The sequence below is a fragment of the Trichechus manatus genome, unplaced genomic scaffold, assembly GCF_000243295.1.
Source record: "Trichechus manatus latirostris isolate Lorelei unplaced genomic scaffold, TriManLat1.0 scaffold00087, whole genome shotgun sequence".
Taxonomy (NCBI): Eukaryota; Metazoa; Chordata; class Mammalia; order Sirenia; family Trichechidae; genus Trichechus; species Trichechus manatus.
Genome location: NW_004444023.1, coordinates 10,459,604 through 10,485,257, shown reverse-complemented (window position 1 = coordinate 10,485,257; position 25,654 = coordinate 10,459,604). Strand labels below are relative to the sequence as shown.

At 51.2% G+C, this 25,654-nt stretch overlaps 1 protein-coding gene across 2 annotated transcripts; it reads left to right on the top strand.

The window, feature by feature from the left end:
• The first annotated feature begins 1 nt into the window (after position 1).
• PPP1R12C (protein phosphatase 1 regulatory subunit 12C) lies at positions 2-25,596 on the top strand. Of its 2 annotated transcripts, none has more exons than XM_023736372.1 (22): positions 2-106; positions 4,976-5,106; positions 5,191-5,309; positions 17,908-18,067; positions 19,096-19,240; positions 19,336-19,410; positions 19,789-19,862; positions 19,943-20,070; positions 20,514-20,587; positions 20,802-20,960; positions 21,059-21,126; positions 21,770-21,910; positions 22,097-22,187; positions 22,484-22,567; positions 22,638-22,698; positions 22,850-22,935; positions 23,053-23,093; positions 23,182-23,284; positions 23,940-24,044; positions 24,445-24,495; positions 24,715-24,765; positions 24,885-25,596. In XM_023736372.1, the coding sequence occupies exons 1-22, from the start codon at positions 2-4 to the stop codon at positions 24,969-24,971; spliced, it is 2,139 nt and encodes a 712-aa protein (XP_023592140.1). In that variant the 3' UTR covers positions 24,972-25,596. The 2 variants fall into 2 exon arrangements, with proteins under 2 accessions (XP_023592140.1, XP_004381809.1); XM_004381752.2 differs by having other exon boundaries at positions 20,514-20,599; positions 22,853-22,935.
• Positions 25,597-25,654: the final 58 nt, after the last annotated feature.

The window sequence follows — 25,654 nt, the reverse complement described above, 5'->3', positions numbered from 1 at the left end:
AATGCTGCGCGCGGACCCCGGCCCCGAGCCCGACCCCGCCGCCCCGGCGCCCGCCCGCGCGGTGCTCGACTCCACCAACGCAGACGGCATCAGCGCCCTACACCAGGTCAGCGCCGTGCACCCCGGCCCGGGCCTAATCCAGCCCCGGGCTGCGCTAGCCTGAGCCACCGCCTTCCCCAACCCCGAGTCGTAGTTGCCAGTCTTGACCTCAACCATCTTTACTGGACCTGGGCTTTGCAAGCTAGGCTGCCCTCCTCCCCGCGCCCCCTTGGCCAACCTCGAGTTCCCCTTCTCCAATCCTGAGTCGGTTCCACTTGCCTTGGGTTTTGTTACCTTGCCTGCCCCCGCCCTGGACCTGATCCATTTCTGACGGCTTCAGTCTGGTCCTTGCCACTTCGCGCTGCACTCTTCCCCACTCTGAGCCCCGTTTACCAGCCTCGTCCTGTGCCACCTCTACCAGCCCTGGTCTTTGCCATCTAATGCTGGCACCGCTCTCCTGAGTCTCTGCTACTTACATTTTCCAGCTCTGCCTGTGCGATCTGTTCCAGCAATACGTATGCCATCATTGGGCTACAGTTTCTCCTTTCCGGGCATGTACTAGCCCTGGTGGCGCAAAGGTTCGAACCCACCCAGCTGCTCTATGGAAGAAAGAGCTGCGATCTGCTCCTGTGAAGATTACCGCCTAGGAAACCATATGAGTCAGTTCTCTTCTGTCATAGCGGGTCACTATGAGTCAAAATCAACTCCATGGCAGCTAACAACAACTACTTCTACTGCGCCGCATTCCCTTGTTTCCTGAGTCTGTGCTTCCCCTGTCCTCCCTCCTCTGGCCTGCGCCACTTTTTTGACTGAGCCCACGTCCTTCAGTGCTACCTCTTTCAGGTTCCCTGTTCCCTCCCACGCCTTCTCCTTTGGGTGGTGACATCTTTTGCTGCCTAAGGGCGCCCTTTCCTGATCCACTCCTTCTGGCCTAAAACCAAAACCAAATCTGTTGCTGTTGAGTTGATTCTGACTCATAGTGACCCTATAGGGTTTTCAAGGAGCAGCTAGTGGATTTGAACTGCAACCCATTGGTTAGCAGGTGAACTCTTATTAACCACTCTGCCAGCAGGGCTCCTTCTTGGGTCTAGTACCACCTTATTCCCTTGAAGCATCCTTCCCTTGTCTGGGTCACCTTATGCTTCCTGCCCCACCATAGCCCTAAATTCAGGTGGTTCCTCCTCCTTGCTTCCCACTTCTGGTCTCTCAGGAGTCTTTTTCCTGCTCCTTTCTCTTCCCCTCTCTTCCCTTCCCCTGGCGAGGCCTGCATCGTCACCTTTTTCCTGGGCAACATCAAAGCACCACCTCTTCCTGGCTTTGGGCCTCCTCTCTGCCCTCTGGTCATCTTGCTTTCTCTGTCCGGCCACCCTCTTCTTCTGTGGATGTGGGTCACCTCACGCCTTTTATGTGGACAGCATTTTCCCCTCCCAGAGACTGTGCAGTCTTTCCTAGCACCACCACTCCCCCCGTTCCCTACATCCTCTCATCTTGTCAGTTGCCGCCTAGTCAACATCGTCGATTCCAATTCATGGCAACCTCGTGTGTATCAGAGTAGAGCTGTGCTCCATAGGGTTTTCCATGGCTGGTTTTTTGGAAGTAGATTGCCAGGCCTTTCTTCTGAGGCACCTCTGGGTGGATTCAAATCTCCAACCTTTTGGTTAGCAGCTGGGCCTGTTAAGTGTTTACACCACTCAAGGACCCCTCCCATGGGTTCTAGAACCCTGTTTGCCCTCTCCTGCAACCTGGACCCCCATGCCCTCTTCAAGTCACCCTGGTTGTTTCTTCCAAGGTTCCTGTGTCCCAGGACCAAGGTCACCTCCTACCCCCAGGGTTCCCTCTGGTTCTGAGTCCTCCTCTCCCCTCCACCACCCTGATGGGGTCACTAGGGACAGGACTGGCCACAGAGGAGCCCCCCCCCCATCCCTGAGGCCTTCTTCCTAGTCTCCCCTTGTCGGTCCATCTGCCATCTGCTGCCAGGAAGCTTCCTTCTCTGATCACAAACCCCCCTTTCCCAGAGTCCCTCGCCGTCACCTCCTTGCCAGGATCCCTTGGGAAATGGAGTGCAGGTTACTAGTGGAGCCAAAAAGGACCTTGGGAGGGAAATCTTGCTGGGGTTAGATGCTGTGGGCGGGGGGTAGTGGAGGGAATGCTTGAAGAGGCCTAGTCTTCAGGTTCAAAGGAAGAGGAACAGTTTGGGAAACAGTCCTGAGTTCTGATCTGGACTCCTCAGCTTTGTGACCTCAAATCAGCATCTTTTCTCTTTGCCCTTCAGTTTTCTTCTCTGTAAAGTGGGACCAGTCTCAGTCCCTCCTTGGCAAGGGCTCTGCTGAAGGAGAGGGATCATTTGTGTGAAGAACTCCTTGCTGAAAGCCTGATGTATCATAGATGTTCAGCTGGGGGGTTGCTGCCACCTTGTCTAAGTGCTAAATGCTGTTGTCAGTTGTCATCAAGTTGATTCCAACTCATGATGACCCCATTTGTGCAGACTAGAACTGCTCCATAGGGTTTTCAAGACTGTGACCTTTCAGAAGCAGGTTGCCAGGCCTTTCTTCCGAGGCGTCTCTGGTTGGATTCAAACCACCAGCTTTTTGGTTAGTAGTCTAGTGCTTAACCATTTGCTCCACCCAGGGACTCCATGTCTAAATGCTCCCCAGTTTTTCTTTCCACGCGTCCAGTCCCATTCCTTGCACAGACCCCAGTGCTGTATGGGACATCGTTTTCCCCCCAGAGCAGGTTGCCCCTTCCCTAAGGCAGCCTCCCTGCATTGCAGAGTCCCTGAAGAGGGACCTCACACCACAGCATCCCTTTCCTGTATTGTCCTGTGCTCCTGACACTCTTGGGCCTTCCCTGAAGGGGTCCCTAGCTCTCGTCTTTAGACAGAGCTCCCTTCCCCCATGTCCCCTAGGGTCCCCCAGACCATGACCTTGACCTGGGCCCGGTCTTGCCTGTCAGGCTGCCTCTCTGGTGATAGTGATATTCACCTCCCACCATGATGCCTGCGCACTCACCTCCAGAGCTCCGTGGCAGGACTGGAGAGTTCAGGGCAGGCTGAGGCTTGGAGAGGGGATGTTCCACCTCAGGGGTAGCTGGGGTTTGTATCCGCCCTGGGTGTTGGGTGACCAGCTCACGCCGGGCTGCTGGGGACTGTCCCAGTTTTAGCACTGAGAGTCCAGGTCTCAGGCATGCTGGGATGGTTTGTTCCCCTAGCTGCGGTACTCCTGTGTCTCGGCTGATGTCTCCACACGGGAGAGGTCCCCAAGCGCCAGCCCCCTTCCCTGGCTTTGTTCCCTATTTGTTCTCAGGCTTCAGCCCCTACCTCAGATGGGTTCATGGACCACACGGCCAGGCTGATACACTCTTTCTCTGCCCCAAATGGTTTTGTACACTAAGGCTAAGGGTCTGGGTCCTGGGGATGAGGGGGCTGGGACCCGGACTCCTGGGTCTGAGGGGAAAGAGGGCTAGGGGCTCAGATTCCTGGGTCTGAGGGAGGACGGGCTGGGGACCTGGACTTTTGGGTCTGAGGGGGAAGGTGGCTGGGGGCCAGACTCCTGGGTTTGATGGAGGAGGGGGCCAGGGGCCTGGACTCCTAGGTCTGAGGTGGGGGAGGGGCAGGGCCCCTGGGTTTTGGGATCCCTGGTGCCCAGACCTCAGGCATCTTTCACATGGATTCCTGTGCTGGGCCAGGTCCTTGAAAGGGAAAAGCCCATCTCCCTCCTTGCCCCCCCTCCCCCCTTGCCATGACAACCGGGTAGAAATAAACGGAGCCCAGAGTTCATCCCGTTCCCAGGGCACGTGTGGCTTCCCTTTCACAGCCTGAGTTTCCATGACTTCATGCTCTTGGCCCTCGTAGCTTTCTCCCCTCTTTACCAGATGGGAGGCTTTGGAGAGGTGAGGGATTTAGGGGGTTAATATATCCTGAGGACCCAGGAGTCCCAGCCCCCAGCCTCTTCCTTCCTCACACCCAGGAATTTGGGCTCCCATCTCTCCTTCCTCAAGCCCAGGATTCACACCAGGTCCCTACCATATCCTTTATAAACAGGGGGCCTGAGAACCCCTTCTGCTGTCCTCTCCCTGACCTGGTCCAGGGCAACACACCCCTGCAGATAATTCTCAGTAACAGCTTGTGCCCCTACCTTTTACCCTGAGGGAGGGACTGGGCTGCACCTCTGAGGAACAGGACTGTGCAGGGCTGGTAAGCAGTCACTGGCCCGTGGAATGTGGGACAGGATGAGAGTACTGGGCAGACCTCCTAAGAGAGGAGACAGCTGCCTCATGGTGTACCTAGGGCCTGGGCAAACACAATTATCCAGGACCTACCATGTGCAGGGCACTGTGCCAAAAGCCTCCCATGGACCATCTTCCTAACCCTCCCACTGCGGGAAGAATTGGGAATGCAGGGACTAAAGCACTTGCCCAAGTTAGCATAGTCAGGGAGGGATTCAAACCCAGGGCCCGTGTGCAAACACTGGGTGGACACTGGGCCTTGAACTGGGCCCGAGGGAGGAGGGGCTGGGGTTCAGGACTCCTAGGTCTGAGGGGTGGAGCACTGTGGAGCCCCTTCCCTTTGGCTAAACACAAGGGTACCTGCCCTGTAGGTGGTGACTGTGGAGTGTGTTGAGTGCAACCAGCCCCTGTCAGGATTCTTGCATCTGGAAGGGAAACCCCCATCTCTCCATGGGCAAGTCCAATTTGTAGGCAGCTGGGAAGCCTTCTGTGTGGGTATGGTATCCACTGGGCCCTGGATGCTGGTGGACCTAACCATGGGGAAGCAAGGGTGTCCTGAGGACAAACAGCCAGGGCCACTGGAATCTTTTTCCTTGACTTGACCTCTGTGTCCCCATGTTCCTTGGATCTGTTTCGTTGGTGGCTGTGCCATGTCTGGGCAGAGGTAATGGAGATAAGAGCTGACCGCTCTCCCTGGCCCTCCCCTCCCCAGGCTTGCATAGATGAGAATCTGGAGGTGGTGCGCTTCCTGGTGGAGCAGGGTGCCACTGTGAACCAGGCGGACAACGAGGGCTGGACACCCCTGCACGTGGCTGCCTCCTGTGGGTACCTAGACATCGCCAGGTGAGGCTAAGGGTGGCGGGCGGGGCCAGCACAGCAGCGGGGGCCTGGCCCTGTCAGCCCTGACCTCCCCACCCCCACCCCCAGGTACCTCCTGAGCCATGGGGCCAACATCGCCGCCGTCAACAGCGACGGGGACCTGCCCTTGGACCTGGCTGAGTCAGACGCCATGGAGGGGCTGCTGAAGGCGGAGATCGCCCACCGAGGTGGGCCTCTGCATGTTGCCTGCAGGGCAGTGGTGCCCCTTCTCTCTGTGTTTCAGGAATGTTCCCTGGGGCCTTGAATCAAGAGCTTTGGAATCAGACTGCTGGGGCTCAAAGGCCAACCCCTCTAATTCCTAGGAGTGTGAGTGCTCTGTGTCTCAGTTTCCTCACCTGTGAAATGGGCACATGTACCAGTTTCCTAGGGCTGCTGTAACAAAGTACCACATGCTGCGTAGCTTAGAACGGCAGAGATGTGTTAGCTCACAGTTCTGGGAGGCTAGAAGTCCAAATCAGGGTATCAGCCACGTTGATTCCTTCTGAGAATTCCATGCCTCTCTTCTAGCTTCTGGTGATGGCTGGTGATCCTTGGCGTTCCTTGGCTTGTAGATCATTCCAATGTGTGGCTGTCTTCTCTGTGTCTCTATCTCTGTGTCTCTTCTCATTTGTAAGGACACCACTCATATTGGATTAGGATCCACGCTACTCCAGTATGAGCTCATGTTAACTGATAACATCTTCAAAGACCTTATTCCAAACAAGGTCATGTTCACAGGTACCAGGCGTTAGGGTGGCTTTAACCTGTCTTTTTTTGGAACACGATTTGGCCCATAACGGTGTAAGCACCTACCTCTGAAGTTGCTTGGAACGTGAAATGAGTCATCATCTAAAGTGCTTGAGCCACTGCCGGACACAACAAGAGGTCATACTGATATTCAATGAAATTGTTATTTTACCCCCTGAGTAACTGAGGAAGTGGAGGCCCAGAGAGGAGGGGGGCTTGTCCAGGAGTCTGTGAGATGAGATTACAGGGGCCCCACCGCAGGCCTTTTCAGGAGACGGTGTGTCTGTTGTTGGGGGAGTTGAGGGATGCAGGTGGCTTCTGGGGGACTGGTCCCCCCTTGTGCCCTGGGGGTCATGATACCTCAGGGTCTCTAAATATTGGGTCCACGAACCCCCTGAAACTGTTTCTGGCCATGTTCATTTTCTTAGGGGGAGGGACGTGTTGCTTCCAGTAGGTTCTCAAAGGGGGCTTGTGACCACCTTCTCCCTCCACTCTAAAAATAAAAGTTCAGGACCAGTCATAGTGAGGGCTGGTTGCGCATCTTACCCTGTGTCCTCTGGGGGATCTCACTGTCCCAGTCCTGAGCTCTTGGGGAAGATTGTCTGACTGACCTCACAGCAAAGGATGGGGATCAGGCCCTTTGGGGGGCTGTGAACAGCTTACCTGGGTCTCAGGGAAAGTGTGACGCCCATGGGACACCTGGGAGGAGCCCTGGTGACAAGTGTGGCTTCTGAAGTCCACCTTGGTGGGCTGATGCCTGGCCATTTGACTTTGGGTGCATTCCTTAAGCTCGGCATCCCACTGGGTGGCTGTTGTGTGCAGAGTGCCTGGTACGGGTTTAGCAAACGACTTAGGAGGTAACAGGAGACTCTGATGAGCATACAGATACCCGGGGGTGTCTATGATGATGCCCAGATTTCCAGCTTGGCTAGCACGGGTGGCTAGCGTTGCGTGGGTGGCAGCATCGCCAGCTGGAGTGGAAGAGGATGAGGATTTGAGCTTGGGCTGTGCAGGAGCCATGTGGGAGCATGGAGAAGCCAGTGGGACACTTGGAGGGAGGGGGTCTCAGGTTCCAGAGGCTGCTGTCTGCACACAGGTGGTGGTTAAAATAGACGCATGGGTAAAATCAACGGCAGATGTGAGTTCTCCATCCCCTAACTTTTTCTTTTGAAAAACTTCAAACTTACCAAAAAGTTGCAACAGTAGTACAGTGAATACCTATATAACCCTCACTTGGATTCACTGGGTTTTTTGTTTTTTGGAACAGCTTTATTGAGATAGAATTCACATACCATGCAGTTTATTTTAAGTGAATTACTCAGTGGTATTTAGTATATTCACAGGTACCCTGGGTGGCGCGAACAGATTACACTTGACTGCTAACCCAAGGGTTGGCAGTTCAAACTCACCCTTGGAAGAAAGGCCTAGTGATGATCTGCTTCTGTAAAGATTCCAAAACAAACCAAACCTGTTGCGATTGAGTCGATTGTGTCTCATAATGACCCTGTAGGACAGAGTAAAACTGCCCCATAGGGTTTCCTAGGCTGTATGTCGTCTTTACAGGAGCAGACTGTCACATCTTTCTCCTGTGGAACGACTGGTGGGTTCGAACCACAGATCTTTTGGTTAGCCTGAGCACTTTAACCATTATGCCACCAGGACTCCTTCCTGTAAAGATTACATCCAAGAAGACCCTATAGAGCACAGTTCTACTGTGACCTACATGGGGTCACCATGGGTAGTAATCAGCTTGATAACAACAGGTTTGGTTTTAGTTACATTCACAGTGTTGTGCAACCATCACCTCTGTCTGGTTCCAGAACGTTTTCATCATCCCCAGAGGAGACCCCGGACCCGTTACCAGTTATTCCCCACTCCCCCGCTCCACCCAGCCCTGAACCAAGAAAACCAAACCCGATGCCATTGAGTCAATTCCAACTCATAGTGACCCTGTAGGACAGAGTAGAACTGCCCCATAGAGTTTCCAAGGAGCAGCTGGTGGATTTGAACTGCCAGCCTTTTTGGTTAGCAGCCATAGCTTTTAACCACCACCACCAGGGTTTCCCCACCCAACCTTAGGCAACCATTAATCCACTTTCTGGCTCTATAGATTTGCCTGTTTGGGACATCTCATCGAAATGGAATCATACAATATAGATTGATAAGTTTTTTTATTTTTCACAGTTTTTAACTTTTTGGCACATTTGTGTACTGTCTCTCTCCGTCTTCATACGCACATAAATATACACACTTCTTTTTTCTTTTCTTATTCTTTTCTCCTACTTCTTTCTTCCTCTCTTTCTCCCTTACCCTCCAGCCTTTCTTCTTTCCCTCGTCCTCTTCTTCTTCCCTCTCTTCCTCCTCCCTTCCCCTAACGGATTTTTTTTTTTGTTGTTGTGCTTTAAGTGGAGGTTTACAATTCAAGTTAGTCTCTCATAGTTGATCTCCCTATACTGTGACAGCACGCTCCTTTCCACCCCTAATTTCCCATGTCCATTCAACCAGCTCCTGACCCTCTCTGCCGTCTCATCTTGCCTCTGGACAGGAGCTTCCCATTTAGTCTCATGTATCTACTTGAGCTAAGAAGCACACTCTTCACAAGTATCATTTTATGTCCCATAGTCCAGTCTAATCTTTGTCTGAAGAGTTGGCGTCAGGAATGGTTTTAGTTTTGAGCTAATACAGAGTCCGGGGGCTATGCCTTCCGGGGTCGCTCCAGTCTCAGTCAAACCATTAAGTCTGGTCTTTTTACTAGAATTTGAGTTCTGCACCCTGCTTTTCTCCTGCTCCATCAGGGACTCTCTGTTGTGTTCCCTGTCAGGGCAGTCACTGGTGGTAGCCAGGCACCATCTAGTTCTTCTGGTCTCAGGCTGATGAAGTCTCTGGTTTATGTGGCCCTTTCTGTCTCTTGGGCTAGTACTTTCCTTGTGTCTTTGGTGTTATTCATTCTCCTTTGCTCCAGGTGGGTTGGGACCAATTGATGCACCTTAGATGGCCGCTCACTAGCTTTTAAGACCCCAGACGCCACTTACCAAAGTGGGATGTAGAACATTTTCTTAATAAATTTTGTTATGCCAATTGACCTAGATGTCCCTTGAAAGCATGGTTCCCAGACCCCCACCTCTGCTACTCTGTCCCTCAAAGTGGTTGTATTCAGGAAACTTCTTAGCTTTTGCTTTAGTTCAGTTGTGCTGACTTCCCCTGTAGTGTGTGTTGTCCTTCCCTTCACCTAAGATAATTCTTGTCTACTATCCAGTTAGTGAACACACCTCTCCCTCCCTCCCTACCCTCATAACCATCAAAGAATGTTTTCTTCTGTGTTTAAACCTTTTCTGAGTTCTTGTAATAGTGGTCTTATACAATATTTGTCCTTTTGTGACTGACTAAATTCACTCAGCATAATGCCTTCCAGATTCCTTCATGTTATAAGATGTTTCATGGATTCATCGTTATTCTGTATTGTTGCGTAGTATTCCACTGTGTGAATGAATATACCGTAATTTGTTTATCCATTCGTCCATTGATGGGCACCTAGGTTGTTTCCATCTTTTTGATATTGTGAACAGTGCTGCAGTAAATATGGGTGTGCATATATCTATTTGTGTGATGGCTCTTATTTTTCTAGGATACATTCCAAAGAGTGGGATTGCTGGATTGTATGGTAGTTTTAGCTTTTTAAGGAAGCACCAAATCAATTTCCAAAGTTGTACATTTTACGTTTCCACCGACAGTGTATAAGTGTTTCACAGCCTCTCCAACATTTTATTATTTTGTGTTTTTTTGGGTTAATGCTAGCCTTGTTGGTGGAGATGGTATCTCATTGTAGTTTTGATTTGCATTTCTCTAATGGCTAATGATTGTGAGCATTTCCTCCTGTGTCTGTTAGCCGCCTGAATGTCTTCTTTGGTGAGGAGCCTGTTCATATCCTTTGCACATTTTTTAATTGGGTTATTTGTCTTTTTGTTGTTAATGTGTTACAGTATCTTATAGATTTTAGAGATTAGACGCTGATCGGATTTGACGTCGCCAAAATTTTTCTCCCGGTTTGTAGGTTGTCTTTTACTCTTTTGGTGAAGTCTTTTGATGAGCATAAGTGTTTGATTTTTAGGAGCTCCCAGTTATCTAGTCTCTCTTCTGGTGCTTGTGCATTGTTACTTATGGTTCGTATTGTGTTTATGCCATGTATTAGGGCTCCTAGCGTTGTTCCTACTTTCTCTTCCATGTCCCTATATTTTCTTCCATGATCTTTATTGTTTTAGATTTTATATTTAGGTCTTTGATCCATTTTGAGTTAGTTTTTGTGCATAGTGTGAGGTATGGGTCTTGTTTCAGTTTTTTGCAGATGGATATCCAGTGATACCAGCACCATTTGTTAAAGAGACTGTCTTTTCCCTGGTTAACGGACTTTGGGCCTTTGTCAAATATCAGCTGCTCATAGGTGGATGAATTTACGTCTGGATTCTCAATTCTGTTCCATCGGTCTGTGTATCTGTTCTTGTACCAGTACCAGGCTGTTTTCACTACCGTGGCGGTATAATAGGTTCTAAAATCCGGTAGTGTGAGGCCTCCCACTTTGTTCTTCTCCTTCAGTAATGCCTTACTTATTGGGGCCTCTTTCCTGTCCGTATGAAGTTGGTGATTTGTTTCTCCATCTCTTTAAAAAATGCCGTTGGAATTTGGATCGGGATTGCATTGTATCCATAGATTGCTTTGAGTAGAACTGATATTTTCACAATGTTGAGTCTTCCTGTCCATGAGCAAGGTATGTTTTTCCACTTACGCAGGTCTCTTGGTTTCTTGCAGTAGTGCCTTGTGGTTTTCATTGTATAGATCTCTTACGTGTCTGGTTAGATTTATTCCTAAGTATTTTATCTTCTTGGGGGCTATTGTAAATGGTATTGATTTGGTGATTTCCTCTTCAAAGTTCTCTTTGTTGGTGTAAAGGAATCCAACTGATTTTTGTATGCTTATCTTGTATCCTGATACTTTGCTGAAATCTTCTATTAGTTCCAGTAGTTTTCTTGTGGATTCTTTGAGGTTTTCTGTATATAAGATCATATCATATGCAAACACAGATATTTTTACTTCTTCCCTACCAATTTGGATGCCCTTTATTTCTTTTTCTAGCTTAATTGCTCTGGCTAGGACCTCCAGCACAATGTTGAATAAGAGTGGTGATAAAGGGCATCCTTGTCTGGTTCGCGTTCTCAAGGGGAATGCTTTCAGAGTCTCTCCGTTTAGGATGAAGTTGGGTGTTGGCTTTGTATAAATGCCCTTAATTATATTGAGGAATTTCCCTTCTATTCCTATTTTGCTGAGGGTTTTTATCATGAATGGCTGTTGGACTTTGTCAAATGCCCATTCTGCATCAATTGATAAGATCATGTGGTTCTTGTCTTTTGTTTTATGTGATGTTTTACATTGATTGTTTTTCTAATGTTGAACCATCCCTGAATACCTGGTATAAATCCCACTTGATCACGGCGAATTATTTTTTTGATACGTTGTTGAATTCTATTGGCTAGAACTTTGTTGAGGATTTTTGCATTAATGTCCCTGAACAGTTTTGAGACAACAGCATCAATGTTAGAGGTGCTGGTACTGTATCTGTAATAGTTGGGTAACAAGTTACAGACATTGTCATGCTTTGCCGCCCTCCGGCCCCCAACTTCGGCAAGTATTTCCTAAGAACAAGGCTATTCTCCTCTATAACCAGGGAGAAACTATAACATTATTACTCCACTGTTACAGCTTCAGGGCCTGTAACACTGATGCTAAGCTGCTACCCTACATGCCTTCTTGATTCCAGATTCTGTTTCTCCAGGTGGCCCAGTGATGCTTTTCACCTTCTGGTTCTGGATGCTACCCCCATCGCACCCTGCTCTTGGTTGTCATGTCCCTTCTGTCTTCTTCCATCTGGGACAGCTCCTTGCCTTTCTTTGTTTTTCATGACATTGGCATTTTGGAGGAGCTCAGGACTGGTTTCACAGAGCGGGCCTCTATTTGGATGTGGCTGTTTCTGTACACAGAGATTCCATTAAACCTCTTTGGCAGGACCTTTTCAGTGCAGCCCATCGGGGGACAGTTGATGTCCACTTGTCACATCAGCGGTGATGTCAGCCATGACCACTCTGGTCAGCACGTGTCTGCCAGCCTGCTCTACCAGAGGGGTATCTTTTCTCTTCGTTATTAGTTGCCATGGAGTTAATACTGACTCATGACGACCCCATTAGAGTGAAACTGCTCCATAGGATTTTCTTGGCTCATGGCACCCCCATGTGTTACATACAGACTATAACTGCCCCATAGCGTTTTCTTGGCTCAAGGCGACCCCATGTGACAGAGTAGAGCTGCTCTATATGTTTTTTTTTGCTCATGGCGCCACCACGTGTTAGAGAATAGAATTGCTTCATGGAGTCTTCTTGGCTCATGATGACCCCATGTGTTACAGAGTAGAACTGCTCCTAGGGTTTTCTTGGCTGTAATCTTTATGGGAGCAGATTGCCAGGCCTTTCTTCTGTGGCACCGCTGGGTGAGTTTGAACCTCCAACCTTTAGGGGAGCATTCAGTGTAAACCATTTGTGCCACCCAATGACCTAAGTAATCTGTGGGGTGATACTTTGTGGCAACTTCAGTGGGTCTTGACCTGGAGTCCCTGGACCCCCAGAGGCCCAAGAATGGCCTCCAGGGACCTATGAATCCTCTCATTTGACATCATGCCAAATTCTATATTTTTCTACAGAATTCGCCCATGTCTTGCATCTGGCCTGCGGTCCCTGTGGAGTGAGGAGAAGGCTGAGGAAAGGCATATAGGTTGGGGGGCAGGGGCAGGATATTGGCTTGTAGGATTAGCCAGGGACAAAGGGTGGTGGTGCTACTGGAAGTACTGCCTTGGACTTTTACACCAGTGTTCATTACAACCAAAAGGGGGAAAACAACCCAAGTGTCCATCAACAGATGAGTCGATAAACAAAATGTGGCACATATATACCAAACCCAAAAAACCAAACCCACTGCCGTCGAGTCAATTCTGACTCATAGAGACTCTATGGTACAGAGTAGAACTGCCCCATAGGGTTTTCTAGGCTGTAATGTTTACAGGAGCACATTGCCAGGTCTCTCTTCCATAGAGCAACTGGTGGCTTTGAACTGCAGACCTTCCAGTTAGCAGCCAGGTGCTTAACCACTATGCCACAAGGGCTCCTCCACGTACGTGCAGTGGAATATTATTCAGCCATAAAAAGTTATGAAGTTCTAATATGTGCTATGACTTGGATGAATGCTGAAAACATTATGTTGAGTCAAATAAGCCAGACTTAGAAGGACAAAATATTGTATGATTCCTATTTATACGCAATATCTAGAACAGGCAAATGTATAGAGACCCAAGTAGTTTAGAGGTTACCTGGGGATGGGAGGACAAGGTTGTTGTTAGTTGCCGTCGAGTTGATTCCAAGTCATAGCAAACGCATATGACAGAGTAGAACTGGCCCGGAGGGTCTCCTAGGCTGTATTCGTTACGGGAGCAAATCACCAGGTCTTTCTCCCACAGAGGCACTGAGTGGGCTCAAACCACTGACTTCTGGTTCACAGCCTTGCCCTTAATCCTTTCACCACTGGGTCTGCAGGAGAGGGGGAGTAAGTCCTTAATGGCTACGGAGTTTCTCTTTGGGGTGATAGAAATGTTTTGGAACTAGATAGTGGGGATGGTTGCAGAAAAAGGACAGACCACCACACTGGGAGGGGGGCCCTCAGCTGCCATTGCTGGGGATGGGACACTGCTGTAAAAACCACTGCCCCCTCAGCCTCTGAAACATGCAAGTGCATAGCACTGTCTAGGAAATCCCAGGTAGTCAGTAAACCCAAAGGTGACCCACTGGAGGTTAAGCCAGAGTGCCCACCCACCACCAGGTGGCACCAAACTGCAGCTCAAACCTGGATGGATTTGATAGTGCTGTTGGACCCAGGAACCCCGCTCTGACTCATAAGAACTCAGTGTCACATTTTACATGATTGTGTTTTTTGGATCCCATTTATGGCCTTATAGCAGAAGTTTACAATATTCGTTATATATAGTTTGTGGAGTCTCTGGGTAGCACAGACAGTTAATTCTCTTGGCTGCTAACCAAAAGGTTGGAGATTTGAATCCAGTTAGAGGTGACTGGGAAGAAAGGCCTGGCAATCTACTTGTGAAAAAGCAGCCATTGAAAACTATCGAGCGCAGTTCTACTCTGACACACACAGGGTCACCATGAGTCAGTTGACTCAACCAACTGGTATGTATATTATGTATGCATATTTACAGATATATGTATTTGTACACATACATACATGCACGTGTATTATAAGGAGCCCTGGTGGCATAGTATTTAAGTGCTCGGCTTGTAACTGAAAGGTCAGCAGTTCAAACCCACCAGTGGGTCTGCAGGAGAAAATACCTGCTGATCTGCTTCCGTAAAGATTACAGCCTTGGAAACCCTATGGAGCAGTTCTTTTCTGTCTTTGGTCGCTATGAGTCGGAATCAACTCAAACACACAACAACAATATGTGTATTATACATATGCACATAAATATATAACAAAACCATGTTTATGCACCAAAGAAGACATCTAGGTAGCTAACAGACACATAAGGAAATGATCACGATCACTATACCATTAAACCCACCAAAACCAAACCAGTTGCCGTCCAGTTAATTCCAACTCATAGTGACCCTGTAGGACAGAGTAGGACTACCCCATAGGATTTCCAAGGAGCAGCTGGTGGATTTGGACTGCTGACCTTTTGGTTAGCAGCCAAGCTCTTAACCATTGTGCTACCAGCATTCCACACTAGCCATTAGAGAAATGCAAATCAAAACTACAGTGAGATACCATCTCACCCCAACAAGGATGACAGTAATCCAAAAAACACAAAATAATAAATTTTGGAGAGGTTATGGCGAGACGAAAACACTTATGCAGTGCTGGTGGGAACGTAAAATGGTGTAACCACTATGGAAAATGATATAGTGCCTCCTTAAAAGCTAGAGATAGAAATAACCGTCTGATCCAGCAGTCCCACTCCTAGGAATATATCCTAGAAAAATATGAGCCATCACACAAGTAGGCATACGCACACCTATGTTCACTGCAGCATTATTCTTACCAGCAAAAATATGGAAACAACCTAAATGCTCACCAACAGATGAATGGATAAACAAATTATGGTACATACACACAATGGAATACTATTGAATGATAAAGAACTATGATGAATCTGAAACATCTCACAACATGGATGAATCTGGAGGACATTATGCTGAATGAAATAAGTCAATCACAAAAGGACAAATACTGTATGAGAGCACGATTATGAAAACTCATGGAAAGGTTTACACACAGAAAAAAACAATCTTGGTCGGTTACGAGGGAGGGCAGGGATGAGGAGGGGAAATCACTAACTAGCTAGTAGAAAGTGTCAAGTTTGGTGAAGGGAAGGACAGCATACAAAAGTCAGTGCAATTTGAGCAAGGCAAAGTCATAGAAGCTTCCAAGACACATCCAAACACCTTGAGGGGCTTAGTTGTGGGGGCTGAGGGCTGGGGACCGTGGTCTTGGGAGACTCCTGGGTCAACTGGCATAACAATTCACAAACGTTCTACATCCTACTTTGGTGAGTAGTGTCTGGGACCCTAAAAGCTTGCAAGCAGCCATCTAAGATGCATCTATTTGTCCCATCCTGTCTGGAGCGAAGGAGAATGAAGAAAACCAAAGACACAAGGAAAATACTAACCCAAAGGACTAAAGAAGCACATGAACCACAGCCTCTAGCAGCCTGAGCCCAGAAGAACTAGATGGTGCCTGGCTACCACCACCTGCTCTGAAAGGGATCACAACAGAGAGTCCCTGACAGCAGGAGAAAAATGTAGAACAAAATTCAAATTCACAAAAAAAGACCAGACATTGGTTTGACGGAGACCGGAGGTACCGCTTAGACTGTGGCGCGTGGGCATCCTGCTATCTCAGAACTGAAGCCACTTTGGAAGCCGACTTTTCAGATATAGACAGCCCTGTAAGACAGTAACATACGTGAGGAATGTGCTTCTTAGTTCAATATGAGACCAGATGGGCAACTCCTGCCTAAAAGCAAGACCAGAACGCAGGAAGGCACAGGACAAATGGACACGGGGAAGCTGGACTGGAAAGGGGGAGAGTGCTATCATATTATGGGGATTGCAGCCAATGTCAGAAAACAATTTGTGTATAAATTTTTGAATGAGAAACTAATTTGTACTGTAAACTTTCACCTAGAGCACAATAAAATTAAAAACCATGTTAATGAAAGCAAATTCATGATATAGCACAATTGTGAACAGGTATTAATTAGCACCTAGGTAGGAAAAAGCTGTTGCCCTAATAAGACAGATTCTTTGTTTAGTGGCTTTTTGCTTGGTTAGTCCTGCTAAAACCCAAAAACCAAACCTGTTGCCATGGAGTCGATTCCAACTCATATTGACCCTATAGGACAGAGTAGAGCTGCCCGATAGGGTTTCCAAGGAGTGGCTGGTGGATTCGAACTGCCAGCCTTTTGGTCAGCAGCTATCTTAGGCTGGGTTTTCTAAAGAAACAAAACCAGTAAAGCGTATAAATATGTATATAGAGAAATTTATATCAAAGAAATGGCTCACACAGTTGTAGAGGCTGGGATGTCCCAAGTCCGTGGATTAGGATAGAGGCTTCTCCCGATTCACATAACTGCAGGGGCTGGCAAACCCAAGTTGGGCAGGGCTCTTGCTCACAGGCTGTGAATATTGAATCCCAAGATTGGCAGGCAAGACTGCAAGGTTTCTCCTGATTCACATAGCTGCAGGGGCTGGCAAATCCAAGATCAGCAGGTTAGAGAGCAGGGCTCTGCTCACAGGCTGTGAAAATCGATGAATCCCAAGATCGGCAGATTAGCTGATAGCTCACGTCCCAAGAACCAGAGGTCATACCAACAGAAGGCAGCTGCAGGATCCAAAGCAAGCAAAAAGCCAGAACGTCTGCTTATATTCGGATGCAGGCCACACCTCCAAGGAAACGCCCTTTCAGCTGATTGGCTGCTTACAGTAGATCTCATCATGGAAGTGGTCACATATAAACACTGAGAATTGTGGCCCAACCAAGTTGACAGAGTCTTAACCATCACAGCAGCCAAGTTCTTAACCACTGTGCCACCAGGGCTCCCCTTTTATCCTACTAATAAGTGGTAAAAGTGATAATGGTGAGACAATGTATAAAGATGCTGGGTGAGGGATTGTACTGGTAGTTGTCTTAGTTATCTAGTGCTGTTATAACATAAATACCACAAGTGGGTGGCTTTAACAAATGGACATTTATTTTCTCATAGTTTAGGAGACTGGAAGTCTGAATTTGGGTGCTGGCTATAGGGGAAGGCTTTCTTTCTCTCTTGGCTCTGGAGGAAGGTCCTTGTCTCTCTTGAGCTTCTGTTCCTCAGTGATCTTCATGTGGCTTGGGATCTATCTTCCCCCATCTCTGCTTGCTTGCTCAGTCTGCTCTTTTATATCTCAAACGAGATTAATTAAAAACACACCCTATACTAATACCACCTTGTTAACAGAGAAAACCCATTCCAAAATAAGATTATAACCACCAGTGTAGGGGTTAGGAATTTACAGCATATATTTTGGGGGGACACAATTCAATCCATAACAGCAGTGATAAGAGTTGGATGTAATCGAATGCTGGATTTTTCTCAATAAACATTAGCTTTTATTTATAAATCATGATGATGTGGTGGTGATGGAGATGCTCTGGTTGACCATGAAAAGGCCTATGATCTCCATTCTCTCAGCCCCCAGCAGTGACTCAGACACCTTAGTGGAGCCCATGACTCGACAGAACAGTTTGGAAACCATTGGTCTAATCCAGTCCTCAGTCCCAGAGGAGAACACAGAGGGAAAAGGATGGTCAAGACACATAGTAAAGCCATGGCTGGACCAGGGTTCAGCCCTGGACTTCCTGTACCTATACTATTAACCCTTCTCATCCTCCCAGGTGTGGACGTGGAGGCAGCCAAGCGGGCTGAGGAGGAACTGCTACTTCATGACACAAGGTGCTGGCTGAACGGTGGTGCCATGCCAGAGGCCCGGCACCCCCGCACCGGAGCTTCTGCCCTACATGTGGCTGCTGCTAAGGGCTACATCGAAGTGATGAGGTGAGCTGGGCTGGCTTAGATCTTTTCTTAGCCCCCCCTCCTTGCTCTGGGCCAGCCTCTTCTTTCTTGCTGTCTTATACCTTCCTGTGGATCTTGTCCATTTCCTTTGTTTTCGAATATATGCACCCAAGGCTATATATTTCCCTCTAAATACAGCCTTAGCTGCATCCACAAGTTTTGATATGTAGTCTTTCCATTATCATTCAGTTTAAAACATTCTCTAAGTTGTAATCTTTTCATTTTGACCCATGGGTTGTTTAGAAGTATACCCTTAATTTCCAAACATCTGGGATTTTCTAGACATCATGTTATTACTAATTTTCTGGCTTAATTGCATTGTAGTCAGAGAACTTGTTCTATGTGATTCCAGTCTTGAAATTTGTTGAGGTTTTTTTTATACTCCAGTATATGAAAGCTGGAAAGAATACTGTCAGATACAGTGTTGTATGTAAGTTACTAGGTCAGGTTTGTAACCATGCTATTTAAATCTTTGACATTAAATTAAATCCTCCAGTTATTGTGAATGTGTTAAAATTTCCCACTATGATTGTAGATTTGCCTGTTTCTCCTTGTAGTTCTGTCAATTTCTACTTTATATATTTGAGGCTAGGTTGTTTGGTGCATGTATATGTTAAATTGCTATGATACGTATTCCATTTCTGTCATCCACACCTTGGTCTCTGGGTCTCATTTTGTCCATGTTTGGCCCTTTCCCCACTTTGCATTTGAGTAGTTGTTTTCATTCTCACCTTCTCAGATCTCGTCAAGTAAAAGAGTTGATCCCTGTAGTTGACCCCTGCTGGGCCAGGCTTCCACTTTTAGCTCCTGGGTCCAATGTTGGGAGAGGGGTCATTTGGGGGGCTTGGGGTGGGGGCTGCTTACCAACAAATTCAGAAGTGTTTTTGATGGTTTAACAGCTGGTCCCGCCACCCAGCACTGAGCTCATCCCTGCTCACCACTTCATCCTGGCCCAGACCCCCTGCCTCTGTCCCCCATGGTTCTTGACCCTCAGCCTCCCTGGCCCCCAGGCTGCTTCTTCAGGCTGGCTATGACACAGAGCTCCGGGACGGAGATGGCTGGACACCCCTGCACGCCGCGGCCCACTGGGGCGTGGAGGATGCCTGCCGCTTACTGGCTGAGCACGGTGGGGGCATGGACTCACTAACCCACGCGGTGAGGGCCAGGCCTAGGGTGGCAGGAGGGCTGGTGGAGGTGAGGAGGGCTCCCACAGCCCATTCATTACCTGCCGCTTCTCTCCCCCTGCCCAGGGGCAGCGTCCCTGTGACCTTGCTGACGAGGAGGTGCTGAGTCTGCTGGAGGAATTGGCCCGGAAGCAGGAGGATGTGAGTCCCAGGCCGAGGGCTGGCCCCAGACTCCCCGCTCCTGTCAGCATTTTGGGAGCCAGGGAGCGAGGGCATCCCCTCCCCCAGCTCACGATCACTGCCCCAGGGACAGCCTCTTACCAACTGCTTATGGAGACCCACTAGAGGGCCGTGAGAAAGTGGGGTGCTGGGGACAATGGAAGATGCTAGGGGGAGGATTCTGCATCTGATGAAGCCTAGTCATCCCTCGGTTGTCCCAACCAGCACTGGGCCAGGCCCTTTTGCTGGAAAAACTCATAGAGTGAAGAAGCCCACAGCACAAGCTCTGGCTCTGCTGTGGGTTAGCTGTGTGAGCTCGGGCAGTCTGCCTGTCCCCAACAGCCCCTCCTCTCTTTGCAGCTGCGGAACCAGAAGGAAGCCTCCCAGAGTAAGGGCCCCGAGCCACAGGGCTTCTCTGGCAGCAAACACCGCAGGTAGGAGGGGGAGTGCCCAGAGGGGTGGGGACTGCAGGAGGCACCCCCAGGCTAAGGCCACCCCTCCCCTCCCTCACCAGGAGCTCCGTGTGTCGTCTCAGCAGCCGAGAGAAGATCTCTCTTCAGGACCTGTCCAAGGAGCGCCGGCCAGGGGGCGTGGGAGGGCCCCCTATCCGGGATGAGGATGAGGGAGGAGAAGGCCCAACGGGTGAGGGGCTGAGACCTGGACTTCTGGTCTGAGAGAGGAGAGGCTGGGGGCCGGACTCCAGGGTCTAAGGGAAGAGGGGCTGGGACTCCTGGGTCTGAGACTCCTTGGTCTGAGAAGGGGTGGGCTGGGTGCTGGACTCCTGGGTCTGAGAGAAGAGGGGCTGGGTGTAGGACTCCTGGGTCTGAGAGCAGGGGAGCTAGGGGCTGGACTCCTGGGTCTGATGGGGGGGACTGGGGGCCAGACTCCTGGGTCTGAGGGAGGAGGGGGGCTGGGGTCGGACTCCTGGGTCTGAGAGCAGGGGGGCTAGGGGCTGGACTCCTGGGTCTGATGGGGGGATGCTGGGGGCCAGACTCCTGGGTCTGAGAGAGAGAGGGCTAGGTTCTCTGGTTCTCAGAGGCAGTGGGCATGTTCTTGTGACATCTCCTCATCTTCCTACACCACAGAGTCCCCCCCTGCAGAAAGCAGAACTCTCAACGGAGTCTCCTCCCCACTACCCTCTATCCCTAAGAGCCCCACAGTGAGTCTGGGAGTCCTGAGAAGGCGTTAGGGTTGGGAGAGGGAGGGGTGCCATAAGGTGAGGACTCTGGTTCCCAGAATCCTCCAGGACAACCAACTGCCCCTTTCTGGCTGCCCCAAGTGCTGATGGGAATGATAGTTTGTTGTGGTCCTTGGGGGTGGGGGTGCAGGAAGGGAATTCCTTCTTCATCACTGAGACCTTTGTCCTCTCCTAGCCACCTGAAGACACCCCCTTCCCCAAGCACTTTGGCCTCCAGAAGATGGGGAGCTCCAGTGCCCTGGGCCCCCCAGAAAGGTGGGGGGCCGAGGGAGCCCCTGGGGCTAGGCTGCAGCGCTCAGCCTCCTCCTCTCAGGTGGAAGGGACCTCTGCTCAGGTGCACAGGGTGAGGTGGGCAGGGGGACTAGGCCCCTGCCTAGCCAAGGGGGCTACCCTCCCCTTCCCTTTTTCTCTTCCCCCTCCTCCTCTTTATAGGCCAAGGAGCCACGTCTTGCCAGAATCACCCCTACCCCCTCCCGGAAGATGGTGGAGCCCCCTGCCCTGTGAGTGCAAAACTCCCGGCCCTTCCAGGGGTGGGAGGCAGGTCTGGGTTCCAGTCTCGTCAGTGTGACCCTCAGCAAGTCCATCTCCTCTCCAGGGTCTGGTCCTTGCTCCCCACAATGCTTACCCTCAGTTTCCCTTTCAGTACCTCTCAGTAAAAGCTCAAGTCGTTACTGTGGCCTCTGAGCCTTAAGAGACCTGGCCCACTTTGCCTCTCTGCCTCGTCTCCCACACCTGTCTCCTCAGTCTTGCTCTGACAGGCCAGGAGCACTCCTGCCCCAGGACCTTTGCTCCAGCTCTCCCCCCACATACCCACGTGGCTCACTTCCTCCTCCCTTAAAGCTTAAACGTTGCCTTCTCCGTGAGGACCACGTGGCCATCCTGCTCACACTGCAACAGCATCCAGACATGCGCCTTGCCTCCCTACCTCCTATCCTTTCTGTTCCTTTTCTCCGAAGTGCTTTTTCCTCCTAACATGTAATTTACTAATTTCTATTGTAGTTTTTTATTTTGCATCTTTTCTACTCAAATTTAACTGTGTCAGAACAGAGATAACGTATGTCTTTTCTTCACTACTGTATCGCCAGGGCCCAGCACACAATGTGGGGGTTGATCAGTATTTGTTGAATGAATGAATTCATCCAGGTCTGACATAGCCAGGCCTCCTGCTCCCTTGGATGACTCCACTCCTCCTCCCCCCAGGATTCTGGAGCCTGAACCCCCAGTGAAGCCAAATGCCCCTGTAGCCTCCACAGCACCCCCAGCAGACTCCCGGGACCGCAGGAGGCAAGAGGCTTGGGGCAGGAGGGCTTCTAGCTGGGAGAAAAGTACATTACCCAGGAGCCCCCCGGGCTCAGGGTGGAGCTGGGAGTTGAAGTCCTCTGGCGGATTTTACTTTCCCCTAAGGGGTGTTAACTGTGAATTGGGACAGGGCCCAAAGGAACCCTCTCTGAGGCCAGGCCCTCTATGCAGGTCCTACCAGATGCCAGTGCGCGATGAGGAGTCTGAATCTCAGCGGAAAGCTCGGTCTCGCCTCATGCGCCAGTCTCGGAGGTCTACACAGGTGGGGGTGGAGTGGGGGCCCTGATTCCTGGGTCTGAGGGCGGAGGAAGCTGGGGGCCCAACTCTTTGAGGGAGGAGGGGCTGGGGGTCAGGACTACTGGGTCTGAGGGAAGAGGAGCTGGGGGTTGGGACTCCTGGGCTGAGGGAGGAGAGGCTGGGGGCCCAGACTCTTGGGTCTGAGGGAGAAGGAGGTTGGGGGTTCAGATTTCTGAGCCTGAGGGAGAAACACTGGGTGACTGGCCACATGGGTCCTTAGGGAGGCGACTGAGGGTCTGAGGGGACCCTTCTCCCTACCAGGGTGTGACTCTGATGGACCTGAAGGAGGCAGAGAAGGCCGCAGGGAAGTCCCCGGAGCCAGAGAAGCCGTCTCTGCAGATCTTGGTGAGAGGGGTCAGGTGAATGAGGCAGTGGGGTGGCATGTGGCTTCCTAATCCTAACCCCCCTCCCACAGGACCCTCCCCGGAGGCCCCGAGTCCCTGGTGTCGAGAATTCTGAGGGCCCTGCACAGAGAGGTGAGGTCTGATATCTGGGGAAATCCTCCATGGCTCCCACGCTAGTCCTTCTGGCTGCAGTATTCCTGGAGGTCTGGGCCCAGGGACTCTGATATTGTAGGCTGGGGGGCCCCAGATGAGGGGTCTGGGCTGATTCCTGCCCCTCCCCCAGCAGAGGCGCCTGACGGGCAGGGGCAGGGACCACAGGCTGCCAGGGAGCACCACGAAGTCAGCAAGGAGCGCAGAGGGCCTGCGGAGGTGAGGGCACGGGGCCCCGGGAGCCAAGCTGCTGCTGAGGGTGGGCACTGGGGCTGGGGCATTGAGGGGCCAAACCCCCTCAGGCATCCGGCATACCCCACCTCCACTGGCCCGCAGGGGGAGGAAGCGGAGCTGGCGGAGCGAAGCTTGGAATCCAGGTACCAGGCCTGAGCAGGGAGGATGGTTGGGGTTGTCTGTCAGGCAGCGGGCAGCACCCTCTGATGTCCTGCTCCTCCTCCACCCCAGCACATCCGACAGCGGCCCCACATCCGGCAGGCAGCGCCCCCAGCAGGACCTCCGCCCAAACCCCAAGCCAGAGTCCAAGGAGCAGGATGGAGGTTTTCGGAAGGTGAGAGATCCCACGCTGATAGGTGCCAATAACACCCACCAACCAAGTGGGCCTGTTTACCTGGTCCTTGTTGTTGGGTGCCGTTAAGTCGATTGTGACTCAATAACGACCCCATGTAACAGAGAACTGCCTGATAGGGTTTTCTTGGCTGTGATCTTTATGGGGCTCCAGATCTTTCTCCTCTGGAGCTGCTGGGTAGGTTTGAACCTTTTGGTTAGCAGCTGAGCACTTAACCATTGTGCCACTAGGGCTCCTTCTATCTGGTCTTACTGCACCCTATGAGGCGCACTGGTTAGGCGTTCGGCTGCTAACCGAAAAGTCAACAGTTGGAACCCACCAACAGGAGAAAGATGTGGCAGTCTGCTTCCGTAAAGATTACAGCCTTGGGAACCCAATGGGGCAGTTGTGCTCTGTCCTTCAGGGCTGCTAGGAGTCAGAATTGACTCGCCAGGTTTACTGCCTCCTATGCAGTGACTGCCTGTTCCCTGCTAGGTTCCTGCCTCCCTGTTCCCTGTCCAGGTCTCTGTGTCCCACTGTTTCCCTGCCCCCACCTCCCCCATTTCCCTGCTTCACCTCAGCTATGGTTAGGCCGTCCCAAGCCGCACCTCGGGCTGCAGGCCCTCCTGACCCACCTGCCACCTCCCCGTGCCCCCAGCTGTACGCAGAGCTGCGAGTGGAAAACGAGCGGCTGCGTGAGGCCCTGACGGAGACCACACTGCAGTTGGCGCAGCTCAAGGTGGAGCTGGAGCGCACCACGCAGGTAAAGGCCAAGCCCTGCAGGTCGCAGAAACTGGCCAGGAGCTGCCAAGCTGGGCTCAGGACCCAGGGGAGGTGGGGCCTGAGCCATGAAGGGTGGGACCTGAGGGGTGGTGCTTGTGGTCTCAAATGGGGTGGGGCCTAATGGAAGGGGTGGGGTTTACGACCTAGAGCAATGGGCATGATTGAGCAGGGTATTTGTGGTCTTGAGTGAGGGGTGGGGCCTGAAGACGGGTGGGACTTGTGGTCTTGAGTGATGGGCCTGTGGTGAGTGGGGCTTCTGGGCCTGAGTGAGTGGCTGGGCAAGGAGGCTGGCCTGCCCTCTCCAGCAAGGCTGACTTTCTTTTCTGGCCGTTGGGGTTTGGGCGGTGTCTCTGACCCCTGTACTTCTCTGTCCTCCCCAGAGGCAAGAGCGCTTCGCTGAGAGGCCTGCCCTTCTAGAGCTGGAGAGATTCGTGAGTAGGGCTGGTGGGAGGAGACCAGACGTATCCTCAGACCTCAAACCCACCTGAGTCATGATCAAGAGGGCCACCCTGACCTTCTGACCTGGCTCTCGGACCTTTCCCATCCTTTTCCACCTTGCTGGATCTCTGATCATCCCTGGCCCGCAGCCTATCCCTGAAGCCTCTCCTTCAACCCCTTGTCCTCACCCTCCCCTTACTGATTTGTTCCAGGAGCGCAGGGCCCTGGAGCGGAAGGCTGCAGAACTGGAGGAGGAGCTGAAGGTGAATCCTAGTAGGGAAGCTGGGCAGACGACGGGCCGTGGGTCCCTGTGCTGTCCCTCAGGTCCTGTCGGACCTCTGGGCTGACAACCAGTGGCTGATGACTGCATGCTGTCTCTCAGGCCCTCTCAGACCTCCGGGCTGACAACCAGCGGCTCAAGGACGAGAACGCAGCCCTGATCCGCGTCATCAGCAAACTCTCCAAGTGACTCTGGAGGAGGCCCCTCCCCCTACCCGTATTTATACAGCTGCTTCTGCCACATGCACCTCTTCCCCCGTGTGAACACGAGTGACAGGGCTCTGATGGACGTCTCTGAGAAGCCATAACTCCCCCGGGGATCTTCAAACTGGGTGGGGAGAGCAGAGTCCTCAGGAGCCAAGGGGGGCCACCTGAGGCCTGGAGGGAGGTAGGAGGCCAAGCCAGCTGGAGAGACTTCACTGAGAGGGGACTGGGGCTGGAGGCAGGACCAGGAAGGAACCAAGGACCAGGGAACACAAAGAACAGAAGCCAGGGACCAGAGTAGCTGCCCTGGGGTCCCCCACCTCACGTGTGATGTCCCCTCAGCCACCCCCTCCTCTTCCTGAATAGGGACCCAAGAATGTGCCAAGAGCCCTGCTTGGCCGCAGCCAGGTGGGCCTGTATATAGGGGCCTGGATTTTTGTTTTTCCCCTGAGGGCCACATCCATGTGCAATAGGGAGGGTTGTCTTCTATTTTTTGCTGCCCCCTCCTGGTCCACGGTCCAGGGCAGGGGGAGAAGGTATTTTCAAGAGACAAAACACAGGCACCACAAATAAAGACGTGAAGTTGCCGCTCAGTGACTTCTTCCCCAGCCAGAGGTGGGGGCTTCCTGGTTCTGTGCTTTGGTGTCAGACTGAGCCACTGGGCCATCT

Bases quoted from the DNA above. Each gene is read 5' to 3' on its own strand.
- PPP1R12C (XM_004381752.2), top strand. From the start codon at position 2: ATGCTGCGCGCGGACCCCGGCCCCGAGCCCGACCCCGCCGCCCCGGCG. The intron at 22,188-22,483 runs GTGGGGGTGGAG...TCTCCCTACCAG, and splicing joins AGTCTCGGAGGTCTACACAG to GGTGTGACTCTGATGGACCT. The intron at 24,496-24,714 runs GTGAGTAGGGCT...GATTTGTTCCAG, and splicing joins TTCTAGAGCTGGAGAGATTC to GAGCGCAGGGCCCTGGAGCG.